At 40.7% G+C, this 25,756-nt stretch overlaps 3 protein-coding genes and 1 non-coding gene across 10 annotated transcripts in view; 3 read left to right on the top strand and 1 right to left on the bottom strand.

Moving 5' to 3' along the window:
• Positions 1 to 1,682: 1,682 nt before the first annotated feature.
• Positions 1,683 to 15,452, top strand: SLC25A3 (solute carrier family 25 member 3). 2 transcript variants are annotated; one of them, XM_042470171.1, is made up of 7 exons: positions 1,683 to 1,971; positions 6,865 to 6,989; positions 9,727 to 9,906; positions 10,022 to 10,203; positions 13,980 to 14,152; positions 14,988 to 15,098; positions 15,178 to 15,452. In XM_042470171.1, exons 1-7 carry the CDS (start codon positions 1,803 to 1,805, stop codon positions 15,336 to 15,338), a joined length of 1,101 nt encoding a protein of 366 aa, XP_042326105.1. In that variant the 5' UTR covers positions 1,683 to 1,802; the 3' UTR covers positions 15,339 to 15,452. The 2 variants fall into 2 exon arrangements, with proteins under 2 accessions (XP_042326105.1, XP_042326104.1); XM_042470170.1 differs by lacking the exon at positions 6,865 to 6,989 and adding an exon at positions 7,146 to 7,270 and having other exon boundaries at positions 1,685 to 1,971.
• On the top strand, positions 10,388 to 10,620 carry LOC121932372. Its single transcript, XR_006104339.1, has one exon. It is a non-coding gene; the product is annotated as a small nucleolar RNA SNORA53 (small nucleolar RNA).
• Positions 11,347 to 25,756, top strand: part of APAF1 (apoptotic peptidase activating factor 1) — a 63,900-nt gene continuing 49,490 nt past the window's right edge. For 2 of the 4 annotated variants that reach the window (XR_006104237.1, XM_042470165.1), the window contains exon 1: positions 11,347 to 12,553. The gene's annotated coding sequence lies outside the window, so the exon portion shown is untranslated. The remainder of the gene's footprint in view (positions 12,554 to 25,756) is intronic. The other 2 variants (XM_042470168.1, XM_042470166.1) reach the window with 1 other exon arrangement.
• On the bottom strand, positions 17,518 to 24,654 carry LOC121931979 (IKBKB interacting protein). 3 transcript variants are annotated; one of them, XM_042470172.1, is made up of 3 exons: positions 23,888 to 24,526; positions 20,744 to 21,536; positions 18,536 to 18,673 (listed from the first exon to the last, which is right to left on the bottom strand). In XM_042470172.1, exons 2-3 carry the CDS (start codon positions 21,486 to 21,488, stop codon positions 18,669 to 18,671), a joined length of 750 nt encoding a protein of 249 aa, XP_042326106.1. In that variant the 5' UTR covers positions 21,489 to 21,536; positions 23,888 to 24,526; the 3' UTR covers positions 18,536 to 18,668. The 3 variants fall into 3 exon arrangements, with proteins under 3 accessions (XP_042326107.1, XP_042326109.1, XP_042326106.1); XM_042470173.1 differs by lacking the exons at positions 20,744 to 21,536; positions 23,888 to 24,526 and adding an exon at positions 24,542 to 24,654 and having other exon boundaries at positions 17,518 to 18,673; XM_042470175.1 differs by lacking the exon at positions 23,888 to 24,526 and having other exon boundaries at positions 17,518 to 18,673; positions 20,744 to 20,869.

The following is a 25,756-nucleotide window of genomic DNA, read 5'->3' as shown; positions in this document are numbered from 1 at the left end:
TCAGTGGAACCCTGCACACAGCCTAAAAACAAACCGCCAGGGAGTGGGTTCTTTTTAGGCCTCTCAGAAGCCGCAGTGTTTGGTTGCCGCGGTCTCCAGCTGGAGCAGAAAGGTGGCATCTCGCTGCCCCTTTCTGCCCATCTGTCCAGCCCCTGTGTTGCTTTTCCTCCTGTCAGCTTTCTTCACTGTCCACTTCTTACATCTGTACATGATGATGGGGAATACAGTGGTTTGGACGAGTCTAACTTTAATGTTTAGTAGTACATCTTTATACTTTAGAATCTTGTCTAGTTCTTTCATGGCAGCCCTTTCCATTCCTAGTTGCCTTATTTCTTGACTGCAAAAACACAAAATACATTAAGCCATCTTTGGAAGCTCACTGCCTGATCTTATCTGTGTCTGATGGTGAAGGTAGTGAGCTTCAAAAGCAATGGAAATTTTACGTGAAACTCTAGATGTAGGCGATAACTACACTGTAGAAATAATGCAGGCGGACTCCACTTTTACTGCCAGGGCTCTATCCTACAGAAGTTTGGGATTGGTAGTTTCTGTAAGGCACCAACACTCTTTGGCGGGTTACAGACCACCATTTAGTACATATAGAACACGTACTAGGGTTAGGAAGGGGCGGTGCTTCCACACACCCCTAACCCTAGTACATATTCAATACGTACAAGATGGCAGCGCCCTGTTCATACGGGCGCTGCCATCTTGACGTATCGGATGCTGAGCGTCCATACGCGTCGCGGGTGTTGTGACGTAGTGAGTGCACCCCTGGCGCCTCGCTACGTCACAAACGCGACTCAAAAAGAAGCTCCATTTTGGAGCTTCTTTATGGGTCCGCACGGGAGCCGCGCCGTGTGGAGGCTCTGGCTCCCCTGTGGAGCAACCGGCGGCGGCAGCAGACCGCCGCAAAGCGGTGGTCTGTAACCCGCCATAGGCAGAGAAGGCTAAAGACCTTGTACAGGGTGACAGGACATCCTCCTTTCCCAGGACATACCCTACATTTCATCCTTCTGTTCAGGAAGAATTTCAAAATGTCTTCCATTGGAGCATGAGGAAGCAGCGCAAATGTACATTTCTCTGAGTGTTTTTAGCCTTTATTTGGTGTGGTCCTCCATTTTTCTTGAACACCCTCTATTTCCTGGTGCCTTCTCCCCCTTGGCGGTTAGGACCTCTGGTTAACCTGACCTTGTCAAACGACAAAGGATCTAGCAGTCCTAGTAGATCACAAGTTGAACACGAGTCAACAGTGTGATGCGGCAGCTAAAAAGGCCAATATGATTCTAGGCTGTATCAGTCGTAGTGTCTAGATCAAGGGAAGTAACGGTGCCACTCTGTTCTGCTTTGGTCAGGCTTCACTTGGAATACTGTCCGCCCTTTGGAGTTTAACCCGGCCTGTGCCAGCCTCAGCCAGGCCAAGGCGAAGCCACCTTGTCCTCTCTCTTTCGCCAAGGCCTAAAACCTGAGGCGAGGCCTACTAGTAGTAGTAGCCTTTCACCCTGATTGAGGCGATGATTGCGTCAACACCGTCACTTTGAAACGGGAGGACGTGATTGGCTGGGGAGGGACGTCAGTCAAAGCGACGCCGAGCGCGTGGTCCCCCTCGCCGCCCAATCAGGGCGCGCCTTTGCGGCCGTTCGCCCCGCCCCTTTGCGTCAGAGAAGGACAAAGTCATTGAGGAAGGGTGAAACCCGGCCTTTGAGAGCAGGGAGGCGCCTGCGGAGGAGCGGAGAGGCCTGTTCCGCCATTTTAGGGAAAGGCGAGTCCTGCAGCCCAAGCTTCCCGCCGCCGCCGCCGCCATGTTCTCTTCCGTGGCGCCGCTGGTGCGTCTGAACCCATTCCACGCGCCTCACCTGCAGCTGCAGCAGCAGCAGCAAGAGGAAGGCCTCAGCCTGAGGAAGCAGCGCCCGGCGGAGCTTGCGGAGGTTTCTTGCACCCGGAAGAGCCTGGCAGCGGCTTCCGCGGAGGGTGAGTATCAAGGAAGGAGGAAGAGACCCCAGATACTCCGACTCAGGCGGGGTCGGTGGCTAGGCCCCGCTTGGAGGACGAGGAAGGTCACCCAGGCTGCCCCAGGCTTAACCCCGGCCAAATCCCGCTCCCCGCCTCCCTTCATTGACCCTGAGCAAAAGCAAGGAAGCCCTCCCTCAGCCGCTTCCAAAGTGTGAGCTCATGGCCCCCGACGACCTGGGAGTCCTTTTAGGGCCTCCAGAAGGAGCTTGACCTTCGCCTGGTTAGTGAGAAGGTAAGGGGCAGACTCCGGTGCCCTTGAGGGGAAATGCACTTGTCCCTCCGCATTCGCCAGGGATTGGGGCACAAGGCCCCGTGGATGGGGAAGACCGCATATAACAAAACCTCCCTGTTTTTCCCTGAGAGAAGGACGCCTCTCTAGGAACCTCCAGGTCCTCCAGGGCAACTCTATGGTCAATGTCTGACAGACACTGTCTATAGAACAGCGCTGGAGGAGCTACAAAGGCCTAGCAGAGTAGTCTCTCTAGGAACCTCTATGTCTTTCACTATGACCTTTAGTTCAGGCTGGCCACAGAGTTGCACCGGAGGACCTAGAGGTTCCTATTTCTTCTTTTATTTTATTACGGTATTTATATCCCGCCCTTCAGCCCTAATGGCTCTCAGGGAGGCTTACAGTTATTGTTTTTAATCAGACAGTTCCCTGCCCTCAGGCTTACAATCTAAAAGGAGAAGGGAATAGTGGAGGGAAAGGGGATGAGGTCCAGTGGGTCTTCTCTCCCTCTGAGGCCTGGACCAAGGCAGATGGACTGGAGGGAGGGCTCTGCTTCTTAAGGATAGGCCCCATGGCATTGTGCCTCTCTTTTCACTCCCTCCCAGGAAGGATATGTATCCTAGAGAGAATATATTAATCAGGTCCATGAATAATCAAATCCACAAAAGTCAAGGCCACAAATACAAAGGGGTGAGTGTAAATGTGTATGGAACCATGTAGCGATAAGAAAGCCCTTTTATTATTATTATTATTTGACACATTTGGGGTGTAAACCCTTTCAGACCACCTCATTCTTCTCTTTCTTTCTTTCTGGCATCTGTGACTTAATGCTAGGAATTTTGGCTACTATGCCAGGAATAAACAGAAGAATCAGCTGGTGAAGGTCCAATATACACACTGCAGAAATAATCCATCTTCAGACCTCTTTAACAGCTCCATGTTAAGGAATTCTGGGAATTGTAGTTTTGTGAGACATTTAGCCTTCTCTATCAGAGGGTTCTGGTGGCACAATAAACTGCGGTTCCTAGGATTCCCTAGCACTGGGCCAGGGCTGTTAAGGCAGTCTCAAACTGGATTATTTCTGGACTGAAGAAGGGTTTACACCCGAAACACATCAGCTGAGCAAACAAAAAAGCCTTTCTTATAACTACATGGCTTCATACACATTTATATCCCACAAGAACACTGGAGTATACCTCTTATCTTCTGGATGCTCCCTTCCTTGCCTGATTAGCCCAGGAGGCAGGTTGTGTCATGACCTTGGGACAGGAAGGCCTCAGACTGGCCTTGGGTTTCAACCAGGCCGGGAACATCTTGTTTCCTAGTGAAAAGTCACCCTGCATGATACAATTCTTACTCAGTTACTTCAGTTATTCCCAAAGTAACCAAAGAATGTGGCACCTGAAAGAGTCCACTTGCAGGTAGGCAAGGGCTTGGCTTCATAGTTAGCGAGCTGCTCCCTCCTTTATGGGTGTGACTTATTTTGATAAGCACAAGGTCACAGAGTCTGGTGTCCAAAACACAGTGCAGAAATAATCCAGTTTGAGACACTTTAACTGTCCTGGCTGAATGTGAGGGAATTTTGAGATTTGTAGTTTGTGGTACATTTAGCCTTCTCTGTCAGAGAGTTTTGGTGCCACAATAAACTAAAGTTCCCAGGATTCCCTAGCTCTGAGCGAGGGCAGTTAAAGTGGTCCCAGACCAGATTATTTCTGCAGTATGTTCTGGACCTGGGACTCTGAGTTGATATAATCACTAGACTTGTGTTTGTGCTAAAAATTTTATGGTGTCGGCTCCCCATATCCATCAATTCTTTACCCACAGATTCACCCACCCACGGCTTGAAAATATTTAAAAACAAATTCCAGTTCCTAAAAGCAAACCTTGAGACTAAGACTATGGATTGCTGCTCCCTAAATTGATATAATTAATATAATTCCCACACTTGTGTTTGTGGTAAGGTTTTGTAATAAATCATGCCTTTTGCATTGATAAAGCATTGAGAGAAATCAAAGATAAGTCTGACTTTGACTTATGGAAGCATATTTAATTTCCATAAGGATGATCTCTCTCTGGTTTTTGGTCAGCTCTTTCTTACTATTTTCATTACAATGTGGCCAGTGTCCTTTAAATTCCAAAGGGCAGTAGAATTTGCGACTGAAACTGAATAGTCTTGTGGCAACATTGAAAATGAAGAGATCAGATGTAGGTCTTGAAATGGCTACTAGAGTCTGTTTTGCCAGATACATGAAGTATTAGACTAAATTGATTTTTGAGTACATACATATTTATATATAGACTCCAAATATGTGCACAAAGGTCATAGCAAAAATTTCCAAAATCAGTAACTTGTTTGGAAATAGTTATCACAGCTAGCCAATATGCTTTATTTTATTCAAGTTTTTCTTAAAACTCACAGACCATAATGCTGGTGTTTTGTTTTTTGTCTGGCTCTGTTGCACAATGCAGTACCTGCAGGCTTCCTCTCACTGGAATTAGTTATTTCTAAATAAAATCATTACATTGTGCAGTGAGTCTTTATCCAGCTGTATCTGGTCAATGGAACAACATCAGTTAGTGGAAAAGTTTGTCCCTCACCTGTCAGGCGTTGTGTATCTCCTCTCCTATAAATCTGCTTGAGAGTACGGGAGGAAACCTCTGGAGCAAATTTTAGATGATAGGGGTTGGGAAGAGAGAATATTATGTATTATAGTATGGTAAGAAGTGTACCCCCCACAGTGATTTTTGTACATTCATAATGCTAAGTAGTTTCTGGTTTTGATAGTTGGGAGTATCTCTGATACCTATCTATAGGTAACATAACTATTGGTATTGGAGGGGACTATTACATTTATGTGGAAGGAACTAACTTAGCCTTGATCTAAAGAGTGAAAATAATTTTGTATGTGCTTTGAATATATCATTATGTGCATTCACCTTTCAGCTTAATTGTTTGAATATAAAAATACATTTTAGAAGCTTGTTATTTTCAAAAATGCATTATTTTAAATCAGTGGTGGGGGAAGTGCAGCCTATATGCAGCCCCTGGGCCCCCATTTCTACTTTTTTCCAGCTAACAACAGCTGGAACATGCACACAAAAATGGTACTTTAAATCATCCCACTACCTCCCCCAAGGTGGAAATCAACCAATTCATGGAACTAGGAGTGATCATGTGGTCTGCAAGGGGAAATGGCCCTGCCTTCTCTGCAGATGCCCACCCCTGCTTTAAGTCTAGTTGCTCGTCCCAGCTAGAGTAGACCAATTGGATCAATTGCTAAATTGATCTGCTTTGGGTCCTTTATGGGAGAAAGGTGGCATGCAAAGGGAGCACATAAATAAATAAATAAAACAAATAAATGGTAAATCAGCACCTATCCATTTATTCAGTGGATATACTCTAGTTGGGATTATATATAGGCCATTGTTAACTACAATTCAAATGTAATTACAAGAGTTGCTGATCTCTATGCATGAGGCTTTGGAGGTACAATTTTGAATTTTAGATGAAGTTTACACTTACTAAGATAAGTACTACTTAATTAAACTGTCTGTGTCCATTCTTACAACCATAAAGATAATGAATTGATCACTTGGGATCATGGGAACCTATTACATTTTTATCAGCGTGTCTGCAATAGCCTCCCTCAGTGTGGTGTTTTCCAGATGTACTGGATTGCAACTCCTGCTGGCAGTGTACATTGTGAGAGTTATCCATAACATCTTGAAGGTCCCAAACAAAGTTATTTCCCTATTTGAGAGTTTCCCATAGGCTGGAATCTGGAATACCCAAGTAGGCCAAAGTGAGGCCATACATGTAGGGCAGAAACCAAAACTTTTCTTTAACATTTGCTAAACTGAGCTTTTCATTTAGTATGAAATGCTCAGTTTAACAAATTTTAAAGAAAAGTTTTGGTTTCTGTCTTACATGTATGGCCTCACTTTGGCCTACAGTACTTGGGTATTTCTAAGGTCACTTTAGTTCTTCTGTAGGGTATTTATTGAGGAAAATACTGCCTTGTGTGAAATACTGGTTGTCATTTATAATAACAGCTGGGCCTACTTAGGAATACCAGAAAAATTACCTTACAGCCATGACTACCATAATACATAGAGCACAGTTGGCCCTCCCCTTGCCATTTGTGGATTGGAGCATCCGTGAACGTTGTTCCTAATGGCAGTGCATGCACACGGCCGCACCAATATGGTTGTGTGCACATTGTGCACCATTGGGAACAATGGAACTTCAGGTCCCGCTGATTTTGCTATCCATGAAGAGAGGGTTCCGGAACAGATCCCCACAGATACAACGAGCTGACTGTACATTGTTTAAAATTGTGGTGTTAAAACAATATGGTATTCTCACTTCTATTTAGTTATGAGGGATAAATGAGGTCCATTTAATTACTCTCACAACATCAACATATAAACCGTTAAAAAGTTAAATGGTTAACTGTTAATAAACAGTTTTAAAATGGTGGTCATTGATTTGACCTACAGTCACTTCATAAATTAAAAAATATTGGGGTATAAATTTGGATTAGGAATTTAGACTAATTTAGCAAAAATTGAAATCACACTGATGTATTTTGCCAACTTGTATTTATTTCTCTTTTAAGCAGAAGACTATAGTTGTGCATATGGTTCTGGGAGATTCTTCATCCTTTGTGGCTTTGGTGGGATCATTAGCTGTGGTACCACACACACGGCATTGGTACCCTTAGATCTCGTTAAATGCCGAATTCAGGTTTGATTGCATGTCAGATGTTACAAGTTACATAGCATGAAAAAGTGTGAAATATTTCTAACAAAAATAATGGAAATTTTGGATGTCATCCAAATAATTTTATTATAGCTGCATGTGGTTTACTTAACAGCATGGTGTGCCTTTTCTTTACTACAGAAGAATACAGTTGTGAATATGGCTCACTCAAGTTTTATGCTCTCTGTGGCTTTGGTGGGATCCTAAGTTGTGGTTTGACACACACAGCTGTCGTACCTTTGGATTTAGTAAAGTGCCGCATTCAGGTCTGTATGTTGCCAAGCAATGGAAACTTTATTTTCTATGTCTTTGAATGAAATCTTGAATCCTAGTAACACAGTTAATCCAAGTCCAGTGATAAGATACAAAAGAAACCATAAGAGTACTATGCAATAATGCTGGACAATTAGATCATTGTTTCCCAGAGAATATGTAACTCTACTCTAGAACTAAATACTTGAAATATGTTGATCTAAATTAAATATACTATGAGCCCAATCCACAAATTTGACCACCTGTAGATCATCATACTCCATATTATTCAGTGGCGGTGATATGATCATTCACACGTACAAGCGTGTGCATTTACATCACCACCATTGAATAATATGGGGTGTTATCACCCTCATTTTTAGCATCCTTGGAAGGGCCCAGAACTGGACCCCAGCCAATGTGGGGGCCCCACTGTAATCTTTTTAGCAGAATGTAAATATATATCAGGACAGTTGTGCCTCTGGCTCTACAACACATACCAGGTTTTGAGCTCACCCATTATATAGTGGTCAATTAGCTTCTCACCCACTCAGTTGGCTGAATAATGAGCTATATTAGGGACCACTTCTAGTTTGCAAGTACAGCTTCTTAAGCAACAATTTTTACAATAGGCTTCCCATAGATTTAAATTTAGAAGTCACATGTAAGTAGTGTTCAGTAACATAGCAATATCTGATTTTTACTCTCAGAATGTACAGAAGTACAGTATTTGGAAACTCTGTGTCTTAGTTATCCAGGACAATAAGTTTGTGATAAAACTTCAGAAAGATTTAAGATAAGTAGCTTGGATTATTGAATATTCTGAAGTTTTACAAGGTATGTAGTACAGAGTTTATTAAGAATAGACACTCCAGACGTATGAAACATTCCTGCTAAGTAGTTGGAAAAATATTAGGGTAAATGGAAGTTTTAACAAATTTAAAAGTAGTGTAGGGGCTCAATGCAGCTATGTTGTAGACTCATTAAAGTAGTCAGCTGAATCAATGATTGTTTACATATTTACTTAGAAATAAATTATGCTTGATGGTAATTAATCTCAAACAGGTATGCATAAGATGGACAAGTGAATATCCACATGCAAAATGTAATATGTTTGATCGTTATGTTTATAATAATTACAATATGTCTCTTAATCTCAAGAAACCATGAAGTGGAAAAATACAAAATACTTTCATAGTAGCTTTCCATATACAACTCTAGCTTCTGTATTTCCAGTGGTATGATGACATAATAAGACTCTGGTGTAGTTAAATACATTAGTCTATTAAAAATATAGATGAAACCAGCTGCTTGAACTCTTACAAGAAAGTTGATTCAATTGTTGTTTTTCTGAAGCAGCTAAAGGTGTTGAGGAAAGGATCTTGACCTGTGTGTGATCCAATACATGTTACAGAAAATGTAATCCTGCCTAATCAGAGTCCAGAATGTAAAATGGAGCAAGTCAGTAGAGGGCGACATGAGGTAGGAAGGTAGGACCAGAGAAGTCTTTATGAAGTCTTAAGTTAAACAATGCTAGCTTATTCCCAGTTTGTTCTAGAGTTTTTAGGATTATTAAGCACCATTCTTTCTTATTCAACTACATAGATAGATAAATAAAAGATAGTTGTTAATACATTTAAGCTGTTGTCATAGCATTGAAACATAACTTTTCTGATTTATGGTGAATGACATTTCCCCCCTTCATGTGGCTGATGTTGGTGGAGTTAAAACATGAATGCTTCCATTCTGACATCTTCTTCTCTCCTTTCACTTTCATTTTTATTAAAAACTGAAAGCCTGACATCCAGTACGTTAACAAGCACTACATACAACAAAATATAAATTATTTATACTTTACTAATACAAAGTACTAATATTAACACTCTCTAATATAAGGGATATCAAAAAATTTAGGCACTGAACAGTTAAAGCTTTTGTCCATTGTATAAATAGCTCTTTCAAGTCTGCACTGACATACATAGATTGGGGTTCAGTGGAATGTACCCTTGAATGTATGTTTTATTAAAACTTTGGCCTACTACTTGGGTTAACATACTATTTGAATCTTGTGTGTTAGTATCCAATTACTTCCATTTTAGTTTTGATAATTTTCATATATTTCAGTGGCTTCAAAACTTGAGAATCATAGTTGCATTCCTGTTTATAACCTCTCCTTTTCTGCTTGTCACAACTTTTTTTGTGTCCTTCCAAGATCTACCTCAAGGAAGCCTTTCCTGAAGTCAACTAACTTCATTTTCCCAGTACTGCTTTGTTAATATACTGTACTTACTACCTGTCTTTCCCTTCATCCTGGTCTTGTCCAGTTGGTATGATTTTAAAATCTGAACAGGGCTTTTAACACATAAATGCACTGAACAGTGTGTACATGTTTTAACTGAACTGGTGATGGCTGTGATTGTAAGAAACCTTAAAAAAGCATCTCTTAACAGATGTTCCAAAATTTGTTTAGGTGGATCCACAAAAATACAAGAGCATCTTCAATGGATTTTCAGTTACTGTCAAAGAAGATGGTGTCCGTGGCTTGGCTAAAGGATGGGCCCCAACCTTTATTGGATATTCCATGCAAGGACTCTGCAAATTTGGTTTCTATGAAGTCTTCAAAATCCTATATGGAAACTTACTGGGAGAGGTAGGCCTTTTCCTCCCTGCACTACTTAGAATTTCATTAACTTCCTTTTTTGGTGGTTTGTGCAATAAAAAAAATTACAATCATTTTATTTTTTATTTTTTGCATTATATTTCAGGAAAATTCTTATTTGTGGCGTACATCATTGTACTTGGCTGCATCTGCCAGTGCTGAGTTCTTTGCTGACATTGCTCTGGCTCCAATGGAAGCTGCTAAGGTTCGCATTCAAACGCAGCCTGGGTATGCTAACACACTACGGCAAGCAGCTCCAAAAATGTTTGCAGAAGAAGGTGTTTGGGCGTAAGTATTGGCAGCAGTTAAACAGAATTTGGAAAGCCTTTTTACAAGTGCTTAAAATGGGCCGTTATGTGCAAACTAATCTTTGATAATGGACATTCTGTCTCAAGATACTGGCACAGTTCTAAATAAGATCAAATCATATAGAAAGTATTAGGTGTACAGCATTCCTAAAGATATGTGGGCCAACATGCTCCCTTAGATCCATCTTTGTTTGATGTCTCTTCTTCTGAGTTCTGCTTATTCTTTTGAGTAGTTCCAGCTAAGAGGCATCAGCAACTTCATGGTTGTACAGTCAAAGATGCTTGAGTCATTGGCATGTGAGAACAATATACCTTCACTCTAGTCTCGTGTTCTGATAGAAATGACTTGAACACATGTCATTCTCAACTATCAGGATTTAACTGGAGTGTGGACATGTTTATAAGTTCTAAGATTAAGCTCCAAAGAGATGATTGCCTTTAAACAATTTTTTGCCATGTCTAACTTCATTTGAAGGTTGATAAGATTTTTAATTTTCCAATATCAGAAAAATCATTACCATATAACTCAAGTGGATATCTGGCACATATAAGATTATAGTATTTTAAAGCAACTTTTGTTGACAATAGCTTCTCTAGAGTGTGCATAAATTATGTATACTTAGCTATTTAGGACTGTAAGAATACAGTATGCCTATTTTGTATCAAACTATGATAGGTCATGTTTAGTATTGTCTACATCAGAACTAGGCACAAGCAGAGGGTTGCGGCGAATATCTTGAGCTGCTCCTGACCCTGCTTGGACTATATGCATTTACCAGCCCACAATAGCAGAATTCTGGTTAAGTGGTGGGGCGCGGACTGTTCGGTGATGCCAAAAATTTTCAAGGACTGTCCAACAAACTTTAGTCCTGGTACTGAGAAAATGGCAAGTGGCTGCATCCAGACTGGAGAAATAACCCAGTTTGGCACCACTTTAACTCTTTCTCTGGCTCAAGGCTATGGAATTCTGGGAGTTGGAGTTTGTTGTGGGCCCACAACAAACTCCAACTCCCAGAATTCCATAGCCTCGAGCCAGACAAAGTTAAACCGGTGCCAAACTGGGTTATTTCTCCAATGCGGACCGCTTTAACTGCCCTGGCTCAATGCTATGGAATTCTGGGAACTGTAGTTCTGTGAGACATTTAGCCTTCTCTGTCCGAGATCTCTGGTGCCACCATAAACTACAGTTCCCAGGATTGTCTAGCACAAAGTGGTGTCAAACTGGATTATTCCTGCACTTTTGCCTCCCAAGGAACACTGGAAGCAGAGGTTCCCGTGGGAGAATCCCTTTTCCCTCACTCACTAACAACTCCTCTTACTAACAACTGCCTGGGAAGTTTTATATCACCTATATTTGAGCAGAGTTCTTCTCCTCAGGTTTCATTCCAGCGCCACGTCACATCAAGGCGCATGCGCGCTGAGAACCCTCTCCTTGGCATCCTTCCTGCGCGTGCGCACTCTAGTAGACGGTGGTGGTGGGGAGGCATACAGTAGTGGAAGAGGCGGCGTGACGTAGTAGAGTAGCGGTTTGAGCGCTCGACTACGGAACCCTGGAGACAAAGGTTCGATCCCCGCTCGGATATAGAAACCCCATTGGTTGGATTTGGGCAAGCCACACCCCACTCTCACACAGCCCTCGGGATAGGAAGGCAATGGCAAATCGAGTTACGCTCTTAATACTACTCTGGCGGCCTCCAGTTGCATTCTGGGACTTGTAGTTCAGCGAGAATCCCAAACGCCCAGAATCCAACATGGTGGGAGGAGTCACAGTAGAATAGCAGCCGCTCATTGTGCGGTAATCTCCTTCGAATGCGATTTGTTGTTGCTATGGTGTTCCTTCCAAAGGGCGAACCAATCAGGAGCTTTCAATTGAGGAAGAGACCAGAGTCTGAGTTGCCTTAAAAGTGAGGTTTTTAGAGGCGAGCCTGGGAATCGAACCCGGGTCTCCGGGACCAGAGTCCAAACCTCAACCCCTTACGCTACGCCTCAATATATAAACTACAGGGGAAAGAGAACAAGTTAAAGGCTAGAGAGAGAGAGAGAGAGAGAGAGAGAGAGCGCCGGGGAGCGGCTTCTGGGCAAGCGGCGGCGGCTGAGGGGCGAGGCTATGTCCCCGGTCTTCTTGTCCCCGTTCCTCCTCCTCCTCGCCGTCCTCCTCGTCCTCCTCGCCATCCTCCTCCTCGTCTTCCTCCTCCCCTTCCTCATCGTCCTCGTCATCCGTGAAGCTTTGTGTGCCTGTTTTCACCCCCGGAAGGAAGTGACCTTCAGTCTTCAGGAGGCCATTGTTGAGGGCGATTTAATAGAGTAGCCCCTTTCCCTCCATCCCTGAGGTAAACCTTCCCTCGGGGCTGAAGGAGGCGGGAAGGGAGAGGAAGGGAGGGAGGGAGGGGGCGGCAGGAGTCTGTGAGGGGCGCCATTACGGGGACGTCCTCCTAAAGCAACATCCTTGCCCATAGGGAACCAAGGGAAGGCCATGGCAAGCCCCCTCTGGGGAGGCCCTCCTGGCTGCATCCTCCCATCCCAACAGGCCTGGACGAATAGTACGCTCAGAGTCTGGCCTCTTCTTGTGGCCTTTTGTTCCGAGGAACTCTGCTGACCAGACAGAATGATTGACAGGCAGCCGCAGTTCCCGAGCCCTGCCTCCAGGCGGCGCTGCGCCCCCTCTTTGGCTCCTGGTTGAGAGGCGTCTTCTGAGGTTAAGGGACAGTTTGGGACTCAGCTTGGACACTTCCCCTTGTTTAGCTGTCAGTGGAGTCTCTAGGGCTGGTGCCACCCGGTGCAGGAACTCATCCCACACAGAATATGGAGTCATGGGGGGGGGGTTTGTACTAATTTACTCATACATCGTCATGCTCATATGTCACTGAATCTCCAATCGTAGAATCAGAGTTGGAAGAGACCGCAAGGGCCATCCAGTCCAACCCCATTCTGCCATGCAGGAACTCTCAATCAAAGCATCCCCATTGACAGATGGCCATCCAGCCTCTGCTTAAAAACCTCCAAGGAGGGAGACTCCACCACACTCTGAGGGAGTGCATTCCACTGTCGAACAGCCCTTACTCTCAGGAGGTTCCTCCTAATGTTGAGGTGGAATCTCTTCCTGTAGCTTGCATCCATTACTCCGGGTCCTAGTCTCTGGAGCAGCAGAAAACAAGCTTGCTCCCTCTTCAACATGACACCCCTTCAAGTATTTAAACAGGGCTCTCATATCACCTCTTAACCTTCTCTTCTCCAGGCTAAACATCCCCAGCTCCCTGAGTCGTCTAATGGTAATACACTCACGGGGGTTGGGGCACAGGACCCCCGTGAGTGTGGGAAAGAAGCCACAGATAACAAAAACACAGTGTTTTTTATCTGAGAGCATACTTCTCTAGGAACCTCTAGGACGGTCCTCCAGTGCAACTCTGTGGTCAACATCCGACAGACACTGACCATAGGAGGGACGAGTGTGGTTGTGACATAACTGACAAAATTAAAATTTATCTTTATATCATATGCACAGAATAAATATTTTTACACATACATAGTTTCACTGGGGCGCTCTCCTTTCTCCTCCCACTGACCCTCACTTTAGCATTTTAAAGAGATACAGGCAAATTCCACAGCTTGTTTCTCCCAAAATACAGACATCTTCTGCATGAAAAATATGTTCTCTGAAATTATAAACCATCCCTTTATGTGACCTAATTCATGTCTTCCAGAGTAACTTCAGTGAAGAAACACCTAAATTTCCTTTTTTGTTTGCTTGCTTTTAAGTTTCTACAAAGGCGTTGTTCCATTATGGATGAGGCAGATTCCATATACAATGATGAAATTTGCCTGCTTTGAACGAACTGTGGAAGCTCTGTACAAATATGTTGTTCCCAAACCAAGGAGTGAATGTTCAAAAGGAGAACAGCTGGTTGTTACATTTATAGCAGGTTATATTGGTAAGGAAACATCTAATTTCTACAGATGTCATAGCAATAGTATATCTCCATGATGTGGTCTTTCTGAAAAAAGTAGGGCAGGAAATGTCTTTATTAAATAATGTTACCTGTTTTAGCACATTTGGTGTAAAATATTATATTCAAACACATTCAAAACTTTATTTGGTAATTATTTTAGAATGTTTATAATGTAGAGAATTGCATTTACTTTCCTATACATAATAACTAAAAATGTCTAAACATGAAATAACTTTTTTAAAAAGACATACACGTAAAGAGAGCTATACCTGGTATAGCTCATCTCAGTTATTTATTGTTTTGCTGAAATTCAAATGTAGTATTCTATATAGTGTGTTGATGTATATAGAGACACACATAGTGTGAAAATTTTTCCAAAGTAAAATGCAGGATTGGAAACTTCTGCCTCACGTCTCTGATACTTAAATAGTTGTGATGTAGCATTCGTAGGAGTGACTGTTGAATTAATGACTGTTTTTTAAAATCATCAGTGGTGAGAGAGATGGTGAAAATTGCCTTCATCATCTGGAGGGTCACATGGTTAAAAGTGCTATTTTTAAAAAGGATTTTTGTCCATTTGCACCTGGCAGAGTAGCACTGCATCTGTGACAGATCCTGTTGCGTCTTGGAGAGTGCATGCTCATATCCTCAAATGCAATACTCCTTGAAAAAATGTTCTGTAATGCTAAGAATGAATAACAGACATGGTTGTGTCTCCTTGTAACAGTTGCAGTCTAGTTGGTTATTAGAAATCAAACTCAATGATATATAGGTCTATATAATGAACTTAAAACTAATTTTGGTAACATGTTTTCAGCTGGTGTCTTCTGTGCCATTGTCTCACATCCTGCTGATTCCGTGGTATCTGTGCTGAACAAAGAAAAGGGCAGCTCAGCTCTGCAAGTGCTGAAGAGGCTGGGATTAAAAGGTGAGGATTCAAACAGATGTTTCAATTATAAAAATTCATGATTGCATCTAATTACTAACAATGGTGTATGTTCCAACAGGAGTATGGAAGGGGCTATTTGCACGTATTATTATGATTGGCACCCTGACAGCGCTACAGTGGTTCATCTATGACTCCGTGAAAGTGTATTTCAGGCTTCCCCGCCCACCTCCACCTGAGATGCCAGAATCTTTGAAGAAAAAACTTGGTCTTACTGAATAGATGAATCATGGACTTGAGAGGTTGATAGCAAAACATCATGAAACTTTTTACACATGGCAATGTAGAAGACTGCAGTGTTGTCACTATTGGTCAAAATAAACCATATGAGAATTACTATGTTTGGCTTGGTGACTTAATAGTTTTCAGCCTTTTGGAGATTTTTCTATAGGAGTCTCTATGTTGAATAAGATGATTTATTTAGGGTAAGACTTGGTCAACGCAGAAAAAGTGAAATAATGAAAACTAAGTATTTACCTCAAACTGCTTTGTATTAATGTGGTTTTAGTTTGCTAGCTTATTGAATAATTTTTTTAAGCAGGTGATTGTGTCATTTTATCTGTTCTGCTTATAGGTTAATATAACTTCTAAGTAATATAGATCATGCATATAACTTAAGCTTCAAAGGCTTGCCTCTAGCCTAGATAAAGCTAAGAATAAACATAGTACAAAATTGTACTTTTTCTGGCCCCAATCCAATTTACTTTCAACAGGTTAAATCAGTTGGTACTGTAAGTGAACAGTTACTGTATATAAATTCCACTGATTTAAGTGGGTCTGTTGTAGTTAGGACTAACTGAATTTAGGCCATTGTTAAAAAGCAAATTTAGAAAGAGAACCAAGCAAGCAAGCAAAATAAGGGAAAGTGTAATAGCAACACTTAGCTATAACTTACTTTTTGTGAAATCTTGCAATTTCTGACCTTTACTGAGTTCTCGCATTAGATGAAAAATTCATTCTCTAGGATTTGATCATAGCATAATTCTCATTCCATCTTGGAACTTGTTGAGATCATGCGGCATGTTTCACATATAGTTGCATAAGATGAGTATTGTTACATTTGTACTACTGGAACTTGCAAAATAGAATAGCACTGAGTAAAATATTACTGTTCCATACAAATAAGTAATAAATTATAAGTCTTTATTAGTAAAGGGGAAATATCAAAGCTTATTTCAGTGTTTTCTGTCTGACATTTCAGATTGTTCCTTTAAAGAGAGTGGATGCAATTCTCTGGTATCAACCCAACTATCCTAGAATCACTTAACAGAATTCTAAGGTATATAGAACAAAATTATCCCCCTCCTTGGCTTTAATAGTAGGAATTTGGCATGTAGATTTTTAGTTTTCCTTTTAAAATACCCTGAAGGGTATTCCATCGGGTGGAGCAGAGGATGCTGGTGCCCATTATCACTCAAGGAAAACTATCCACATTTGAGGGCTGTAGAAATCCTTCACAAAATGCCTAAACATCCCCAAGGCACCTTATCCTGTCAGTGGGACTGCCAAGGGATATCAGGTGCTATAGCTATATTTCAGAGGAAGACAACAGCAAACTACCTTGGAACATTTCTTAAGAAAACACTGTGAAATTCATGGGGTCCACATAAGTTAACATGCAACTTTAAAGGATATGCACAGAGTGGCATCACTAGGGGAGTGTATATCCAGTGGGTCTGCCATGGCTGCTGGGTTAGAGAAGGCACCGTGACCCTTTATTACTTGTCTAGTGGCTGCACAACACCAGAAACAGCACTTTGGAGGCCACAGAACTGCTCCATCAAGCAGTAGGGGCAATGACTTTCATTTGCAATCTGGTGTGGCTGCTCCTGAGCATTGTGCCAAATCCAAACAGCTGTCCAGAGACTGCATTGTGCCCCCCACCCCTGGTGATACCAACTTCAGGGACATCCCTGTATACGTGCAGAAATTCAGATGACTTGTGTGGAGCACTTACAGATTTTGCAGTGAAAACTGCTATGCTGGCCCAAAAAACCCTGTAGGAATTGGTTTTCCTGTGTCAGCAAGTGTTAGGTGCCATCCCACAAAGAATAAGGGTGGTACACCTAGGAAATTACTGCATACACTCTTGTAGTGCTGCTATTCCACCTTTGCTGCTCTGGCTTCTTCCTGTAGCATTGTGGGGTTCGTAGTTCAGTGAGGCTGAAGAGCTCTCTGGCTGAGAATTCTAATGCCCCTCCCTAAACTGCAAATCCCAGAATGCCACAGAAGGCAGCCAGAGCAGTTAAAGTGGAATAGCAGCGCTATAAGAGTAATGCATTAATCTCCATAATCTTCAAATTCACTCTTATAGAGCCCTACTGCCTCAATAAGTTGAATAAGTGTTTCTGATGATGCATATGCATGCTACTTTCAACAAGGACTTCAAAATCACATAATCTACTTCTCATTAATTTTAATAGAAAACATATAAAAGTATTTTTTGTAATTAATGCAAATGTTTTCTAATTTAGTTACATAAATAACTACTTCAACGTTACATTTCCTATTTACAACAAAAGGGATTGCATGTTCATTTAAATGCTTTTCAAACATTACGAGGGAGTACCCTTTGAGGTTACCAAGCTTCAAGTCGTGCTGTAACAGGCCAATACTGAACTGTTTTAGTAGCATAAACAAAGTTACTGTCATAAACATTTAATTTCAACCTCTGGGAGGGTGGGAGGAATCCACCTAGTATGTCCAGGTACTAGAACAATAAATATGCTATTGATTGTACAATTGAAGAAACCAGTGAAGCTGGTATTTTTTGCCTGCATCGTTATGCTTCTACCTTTAGGCTCACAGTTCATGTTACTGGACTAGTTAAAATATGCTTATAAGTGTTAACTTCAGTCTCAAGTGAAATTAAATTGAAGTTTCTTATACAGGAAAGCAATTTCATTCTTTCTTTCCAATAGCTCCTCAAGCAGTCTTCCTATTCTTAATGTCAGCTCATCTAACATTGGTTCCAAATGTGCCAACCCCCTTTTTAAGTTGTACACTTTAGGTTTTAAGTCATTTGCAAAAGCTACTGCTGTCAGGACTTTTGCTCTATCACTTTCCAAATCTAAAAGCTTATTGGAATGTTTGTTAAGGTTTGCATTCAGTTCCGATGACTTTGCCTTAATGTGCTCTATCTGTCTGGCATTCTCAGTTGCAGTACTTCGTAGTTCTGTAGTCCTGTCAATGCTGTTTGTAAGAAGATTTCCTATACTCTGTACTGTAGTCTTCTCAGCTTTGTCTACTTTATCTTCTAGAGTATGTAGATTCTCCATCAATAAGGTCACATCTGCATCAAGACCTGAAATGCGTCTAATGTCAGTCTTCACAGTTGCGATCTTTGCAGAAAATTCCTTAGTAGCAGAAGCTGTTGTCTCCTCATATTTATTAACTGCATGAAAGAGAGATGTTATGTTCTGCTGAAGCTGTTCCTCTTCTTGAATTAATCTCTTAGACCATATCTTCATAGTGTTAATCTCTTCCTGCAGATGATTCATCTGAGAACTTATATGAAGATATTCCACTTGCTCCATTAAATGCGCTGTCTTCTCACACTACAGATTTAAAAAAGTCTGATAAGAGAATTACATTTACATTTCACAGCACCAGACTTCTAAAAAGTTAAAATAAATTAATGTAAAAATTAAACTTGTTTAAGCTTTTATCCAGTAAATAGGCATACAAAGGAAAAAACCTATTAAGATGCTTTCTTCATTCATATATTAAGCAAGATATGATGTATCAAAGACAAAACAAATATCTCTGTTTTGATCCACTATAATGAACACTGAAAAATGAAATTTATACTTTATTCAGGGCAAAACTATTTGATACTTTATGGACTAACATACACTGCAACTCAGGGAGACACCTTGTCCCAGTAACCTGTGTTCTCATCTCATCCTTTATTCTTCCTCTGATTCCAGCAGCCCCAATGCCCAACAACAAAAAAACTGCTCTTCAGCCATTAGCAAGCATTAGAAGAAGTGAGTCATGCAAGGCCTGGGGGTCAGAAGCGATTAGCAAACATAATACCAAACATCCTATTGACCTGTTGTTGCTGCAGGTACTGTAACTGCTTTCTCCTTGACAGCTTCACTCAGTACAGAAGCCCCTGATAGCCTGGCAACCAACTTGCTATTGCTAGCTGCCTTGAGTCACTTCAACTCATGGTGACCCACAGTTCCATTGTAACTGCCTTGAGTTGACTTCAACTCATGGGGATCTTGTAAATGACCCATATTCTTCTAGACTCCTTATCCTCAACCACTCTGCCAGGTCTTGCAGGTGTAAGCCTGTGGCCTCCCTGACTCAGTGTAACCATCTTTGATGCATTAGACTGCTGAAGAAATCCAGTTCCAATATACAGTATCATTCTTTCCCAGTGCTATGTGTGTGCATGTATCTTTCTCAACCCTCAAGTAAAATCACTTTAGGGCAACATGAGAAAAAATATGGGCTTGAAAGGAAAGACATTGAAACTGCTGTAAATGAAACCATAACTCTGGATACTCTTAATTCCTACAAATTACTACCAGTGTGGTATAGTAGTTTGAGGGCTGGATTATGACCCTGGGAGACGAAAGTTTGAATCCCTACTGGGTGACCTTGGGCAAGTCACATTCTCAACCTCAGAGGAAGGTAATGGCACCCTCCCCTCCTCCCCGAAGAAATTTGCCAACAACAAACATCAACTACTCAATTTGTCACCCTTGCTGCAAATTACTCCTCTCACACTATTGTGCTACCTAGCAGCACCTATGTGAATCTGAAAGAATTGGTAAGACATGTAGACAAATAAAAGGAGAACATCCTTCCTCATGCTTTGGCAGAGAAAAACTGCATGGCAAAAAGAAAGGGATGAAACATATCCTCAAACAGCATAAACTCATCACTTAATTTTTTCCCAGGAGTTTCTTTTCCCACCCATACCAGGGAAGGAAGGTGGGATGCAAACATGCATCCGAGGAAGGATCAAGTCTATGAAAGCTCATGCTACCAACTTTTTTTCTTTCGGTTAGTCTCAAAAGTGTTACAAGTGCTTTCATGGTTTGCAGGAGCAGCTCTTTTGTAAAGCAACTGAGCCTTAACTACCTATTACTTTGCTTTGCAGCAGAGGTCGCTCATAACAATAAACCCGTCCCTTTGCGGCTTGGACTTTTGCGGATTTGATTATTCACTGATTTTATTAATATGTTATCTCTAGGAATATCTAGGTCCTCCAGTGCAACTCTATGGTCAACTTTAACCAAAAGTTACACTGAAGGACCTAGAGATTCCTAGACAGGATATTCCACTAGGCATTTGTAGCTCCTCCAGCCCAATTCTGTAGTCCATGTCTGGCAGATGTTGCACTGGAGGACCTAAAGATTCCTAGAGAGGTGTTCTCTAAGGTAAAAACAGTGTTTTTGTTATTTGCAGTTTTTCCACGTTCACGGGTCCTGTGCCCCTAACCCCAGCGAATGTGGAAGGACAAATGTATACTGTTGCTGGGAAAAATTATCTAGGTGAATAAAATAGTTCAGATACTTTCACCATGCAAGTTTTAGGTTCATTACAACTCTATATATATTTCACACACACATCTTACATCACTATTGTTCAGGTCAATATTTCCTTCTTACCATTCATACTATGGTTGTTTTCGTCTGTGGATTGCGAAAATTCATTGACTTTTTCTTTTAAAAAAAACACTTCTTTCTGAAACTGTAATATGTTGTTTTCACAATGTGTTCCTTCAAGATTTTTCTGTATGCCCCTTATGTCAGAGACTGCTTTCCTAATTTCATCTTCCACATGGAGCACTTTTATGGTCATGTTTTCCATTTTCTTCTCTACAGCAATCAGCTCACTTGATAGTCTGACAACAGAATGAATGGCTTTCTCTATTGCTGGTAATTGGCTCTTACACTCCTCCAGTTTAGGTTCATAGTCAGCAAGCTTTTGGCTCAATTCAATATCTCTGGTTAAAAGATTGTTCTGTTGTTCTTTTAATTTTTCAGCTGCCTTTGCATCAAAGTGCAACTGCTCTTTAACTTTTGTTAGCTCTTCTTCCTCTTGACTATTCACTGTTCTAAGATTTCTGACTGTACTGTCCTCTAGATCTTTCAGCCTTTCAGAAAGGGATTTTAAATTCTGATCTGCTGCATTGATTTGGGAGGTAACTTTACTATGTAAAAGTTTAGCTTCTGATTTTAAACTAATAGTAGTGGTATCTAATTCAGCTTGGCTCCTTTTCCAGTGGTTTATAGCATTTCCAAATTTCTCATTAATGCTCTGTATCTTTTTAGATTGTATCTGTTCATTGTTTTCAACTTCTTGCATGGTATTATGGAGGCTGGATAATTCTTGTTCAGACTTGGTCATCATGGAGCTAGATGAATAGATTTCCCGCAGGGTGCCTGAAGATGACTCAAACTGCATTTATAACACAAAACAATGGCCATTTTCACTTAATACAGTAAGGTGATACCTGTATACAGCTAAAGATTTTCTGAAAACCAAATAATTTTCAGATTCCCCTTCCAAATATTATGACTAAGGTTTTTTTAAAGTTAGTCTTCATGAAAGCATCAATATTGTACTAATTTATTGTAATCTTCTGGGTATGCATGCCAGAATAAAGCAGCAGCTACAAAACATTTTTAAAAAAATTACAATTGCTGTTGCTGTTGTGTGTCCACAAGTCATTTTTGATTTATGGCGACTATCATAGGGTTTTCTTGGCAAGGTTCTTCGGGGGGGGGGGGGGGGGGGCGGGTGCCATTGCCATCCTGAGGCTGAGAAAGTGTGGAATGAACCTACCAAAAAAACAAACAAACAAGCAAGCAAACCTGCCAACAACACCCATTAAATTAAGAGATGGAGAATGCTGACTGGCCACATTGCTTAGTGGCAATACATTGGGCCCTTGGTTCCAAGAACACCCCCACCCCCAGGATACTAGAATCAACATGATACTCAATTCCCATCATATACAGTAAAATAGTGTCCCTTATAGAAAACAGCAAAATCAAGGTTAGCCTTTTAGAATTTATATATTTTAAAAAATATTTTCAAACCATTAATGGTTGAATGTATGGATAAAGAATCCATGGATATGGAGGGTCAACTGTATAATGTGTTGACATAATGAGGAATAAAATACATTATGTACTCTCTAATAATATTGACCCAAAAGGAAGGGATTTCCTATAAAACCAATAAATAATTTCCAAGATCACAAAGCTACTGAAGTATTAAATAAGTCACAATCCTATGATGTAAAGAAGACCTAAAAGTGATTCCAGGCAGGAGGTCCTACTCTAATTTCCCAAATACAACTTCTTTTAGAGTGTAAGGTCTATAAAGAGAACCACTCATCTTTCATTTTCTTTGACCTTTAAGTGTAATTCTGGGGCATACACCCAAATAAGTGTATTTAAGACTGTAATTTTAAGTATAATCTGCCCCATACACTGTCACCCAGATGACATTTTCATTGGCCGCCCCTACTGTGGAATAACCTGCTGGGAGAGATTCAACAGCTAAACATGCTATCTGAATTTAGACCTTTCTCTTTCAGCAGACTTACCCAGCTGATTTTAAACTATGATTTTTAAATAGGTGTACTGTATTTTTAATTTTATGTTAGATGATTTTAATGTGTTCTATGTTTGTGTGTTTTACATTACAGTCAGCCCTTCTTATACACTGATTTTTTATACATGGATTCAAGCATACACGGTTTGAAAATGATCCAAAAAAGTATAAATTTCAAATAACAAACCTTGATTTTGCATTTTTATAAGGGACACCATTTTGCTATATCATTATATTTAATGGGACTTGAGCATACACGGATTTTGTTATCCACGGGGGATCTTGGAACCAAACCCCAGCATATAACAAGGGTCTACTGTAATGTGTTAAAGGTCCAAAACACACTGCAGAAAATGGGCTTATGTGTTTTAATCTAAATTAATCTAAGTTACATCCTGCCTCAAGCTTTGGGGAGAGGCAGGTAAGAAATAATTTGTTTCATTATTATTATTATTATTAGAAAAAACTTATTTTATAAGGATGCAGTCCCATGCATACCATTTTAGCCATATACAGTTGGCCCTCCATTTTTGTGGGGGATCCGTTCCAGACCCCCCCCCCCCAAAAGGAGGCTTGTGCATATTCAAGTCTTATAGGCTTGAATAGGGTGCATGCACTGGGCGTGCACACCATAGGAAATAGCGGAAGTCACCCCTCTGAGGATATTTGAGGGCGCAGATCTCAGGTCTGCGAGTTAGGAGGAGCAACTGTACACTAGAATGTGAGAAGACCTAAGTCCTAAGAAATTGTTCCAGATGACCAACTTTAATAAGTGACAGTTCTTTGTACATGTCATTATAAGTTTACCTGCAAATTAATCCAAAGTTCTAACCAGACCCAATGTTTTTTTAAAAAGGCCAATACAGCATCTAACCTAGTTGAAGAAGCACTTAAATAAAGTTTTATAACTGCAATACTAATTTACATTGAAAATACTGAAATATCTTTGTTTTGTAGTTGTGTTGCACAAAACAAAGGATCGCCATAAGTCAACATCCCAACTTGAAGACACATATGCATGCCATAAAGCGATTTGAAGACATACACACATGCATAGGTAAACTAATACAATTTTAAGTAGTCCCAAATAAAGGTTAATAACACTGAAAATAATTGCAATTGCATAGGAAAAAATGCAGAATTCTAATGTATTTTAAAGCACCAGGCACACATATGTGGTGCTTTACCTGTCTGAGATGATTCTCTAATGCAGAAAACAGATTCTCAGGAATGCTAAAGGTGCAATCCACAACCACTGATTAATCCACTGTGTCAGTTGATCAAAGTAGTAGACCAAAATTTTAAACCAATAAAATAAATTGAAAGGTTATTTTATTTATCATAAGCAGATAAATAACTAAAGTATAGGATTCTCAGCTTGTTAGCATGGAAGTAAGTTCCATTAAGTTCAACTGGATCTATCCTCAAAGAAATGTCTTTAGCACTGCAGGCTATATCAACTAAATATATACACTGAGGGTGGGCTAGCAATAGCAAGTACATTTCTATATCACTTATCAGTGAACTAGCACTCTCTAAGCAGTTTACAATGTGCAGCATCTGTTCCTCTTCAAAATTAGCCAGCTGTCACCCAAATGTCTTTTAGGGATCACAACTGACATTGGGACCCATACACTAGAGTTTTACTGAAACCAGAAATAACAGGCTTAGGAAGCCCTCCAAATAACATTTGGGCCTAAATATAGCTCTACTAGCAAAATCTCCACAGGTTTTTACCTTAGAAGATACCTTTAATATTGGTTGGTGGAAAACTGTTTTGCAGGTTTTAGGTTATTTAAGAAAGACCCAAACTTTTATGATAATCCATTTTGAATTATTACCTTTTCAAACATTATGTTAATTTTATTTTCCATATCTTGAAACTTTACAGCTTCCTGCTTTAATAAATGGCACTTCTCCTCCACTGCAGCCAAATGAGCTGACTGCTGAAAAAGAAACCTGAGAAAAGTAAAAACAAAATCAGCAAACATTACTTGGGCTGCCAATCACCTACATAAGGACAACTTACCTTATATACTCAACCTCATGTATAAGTCGAGGGTAGGTTTTAGGGCCAAAATGATGGATTTGGCTATGACCCATGAATAAGTCAAGGGTAAAACTCTTGCTTTTCACCAGGGGATGGTTCCATCTTTTAAAGTCACAGTACATACATTGACCTGTGGATAAGTCGACTCAGGCTTTTGGGGTCAATTTAGACTTATACATGAGTATATACAGTACGTATGAAAAGGTGCCTGAAATCATGTAAGTAAAACACATGACAACAGAAACCGAAGGAGTTAAATTATCATGTGGTTTTCTTGGTAAGATTTGTTCAAAGGAGAATGGCCATTGCCTTCCTTTGAGGCTGAGAGCATGTGACTTGCCCAAGATCACCCAGTGGGTTTCCAAGGCCAAGCAGGGAATTGAAATCTGGTTTCCAGAGTCCTAGTCCAACACTCAATTCATTACACCACGCTGGCTCTCATGAATCAGTTACAAATACAATACTGTATACAAATCACTTACAAATACAGTTGGCCCCTCATATCCACAGTTTTTTTTATCCACAGATTCAAGCACTTGTGGCTTGAAATACGTTTTTTAAAAATTAAAATAAAACCTTGATTTTGCCATTTTATATATGGGATATGATTTTACTATCCATTGTATTTAATGGGACTTGAACATCCATGGATTTTGGTATCCAAGGGGGTCTTGGAACCAAATCTCAGTGGATACGAAGGGCCCGCTGTACAATATTCAGCATTCAAGCACAAATGCAAGTGACTTTACTTTCATAACGAGTCATATTAAAAGGAGTAAGAAATCTTTTCAGTATAAGCAGACTGCTTAAACCTCAGACAAAAGTCACCAAGAAGACCAAAAGTAAAGAATGTGCACTTGTCCCTCCATATTCGCTAGGGATAGGGGCACAAGACCCCCGTGAATATGGAAAAACCGCAAATAACAAAAACACACTGTTTTTACCTGAGAGGACACCTCCAGGAACCTCTAGGTCCTCCAGGGCAACTCTGTGGACAACGTCTGAC

This window comes from Sceloporus undulatus, chromosome 5, assembly GCF_019175285.1.
Source record: "Sceloporus undulatus isolate JIND9_A2432 ecotype Alabama chromosome 5, SceUnd_v1.1, whole genome shotgun sequence".
In the NCBI taxonomy this organism is placed as follows: Eukaryota; Metazoa; Chordata; class Lepidosauria; order Squamata; family Phrynosomatidae; genus Sceloporus; species Sceloporus undulatus.
The sequence above is the reverse complement of the archived record's forward strand: the minus strand, read 5'-3'. Positions and strand labels throughout refer to the sequence as shown.

Excerpts from the sequence above, each read along its gene's own strand:
- SLC25A3 (XM_042470171.1), top strand. The coding sequence starts at position 1,803 with ATGTTCTCTTCCGTGGCGCCGCTGGTGCGTCTGAACCCATTCCACGCG. Across the intron at positions 10,204-13,979 it reads GCAGAAGAAGGTGTTTGGGC|TTTCTACAAAGGCGTTGTTC; the intron begins GTAAGTATTGGC and ends CTTGCTTTTAAG. Across the intron at positions 15,099-15,177 it reads GAAGAGGCTGGGATTAAAAG|GAGTATGGAAGGGGCTATTT; the intron begins GTGAGGATTCAA and ends ATGTTCCAACAG.
- LOC121931979 (XM_042470172.1), bottom strand. The coding sequence starts at position 21,488 with ATGATGACCAAGTCTGAACAAGAATTATCCAGCCTCCATAATACCATG.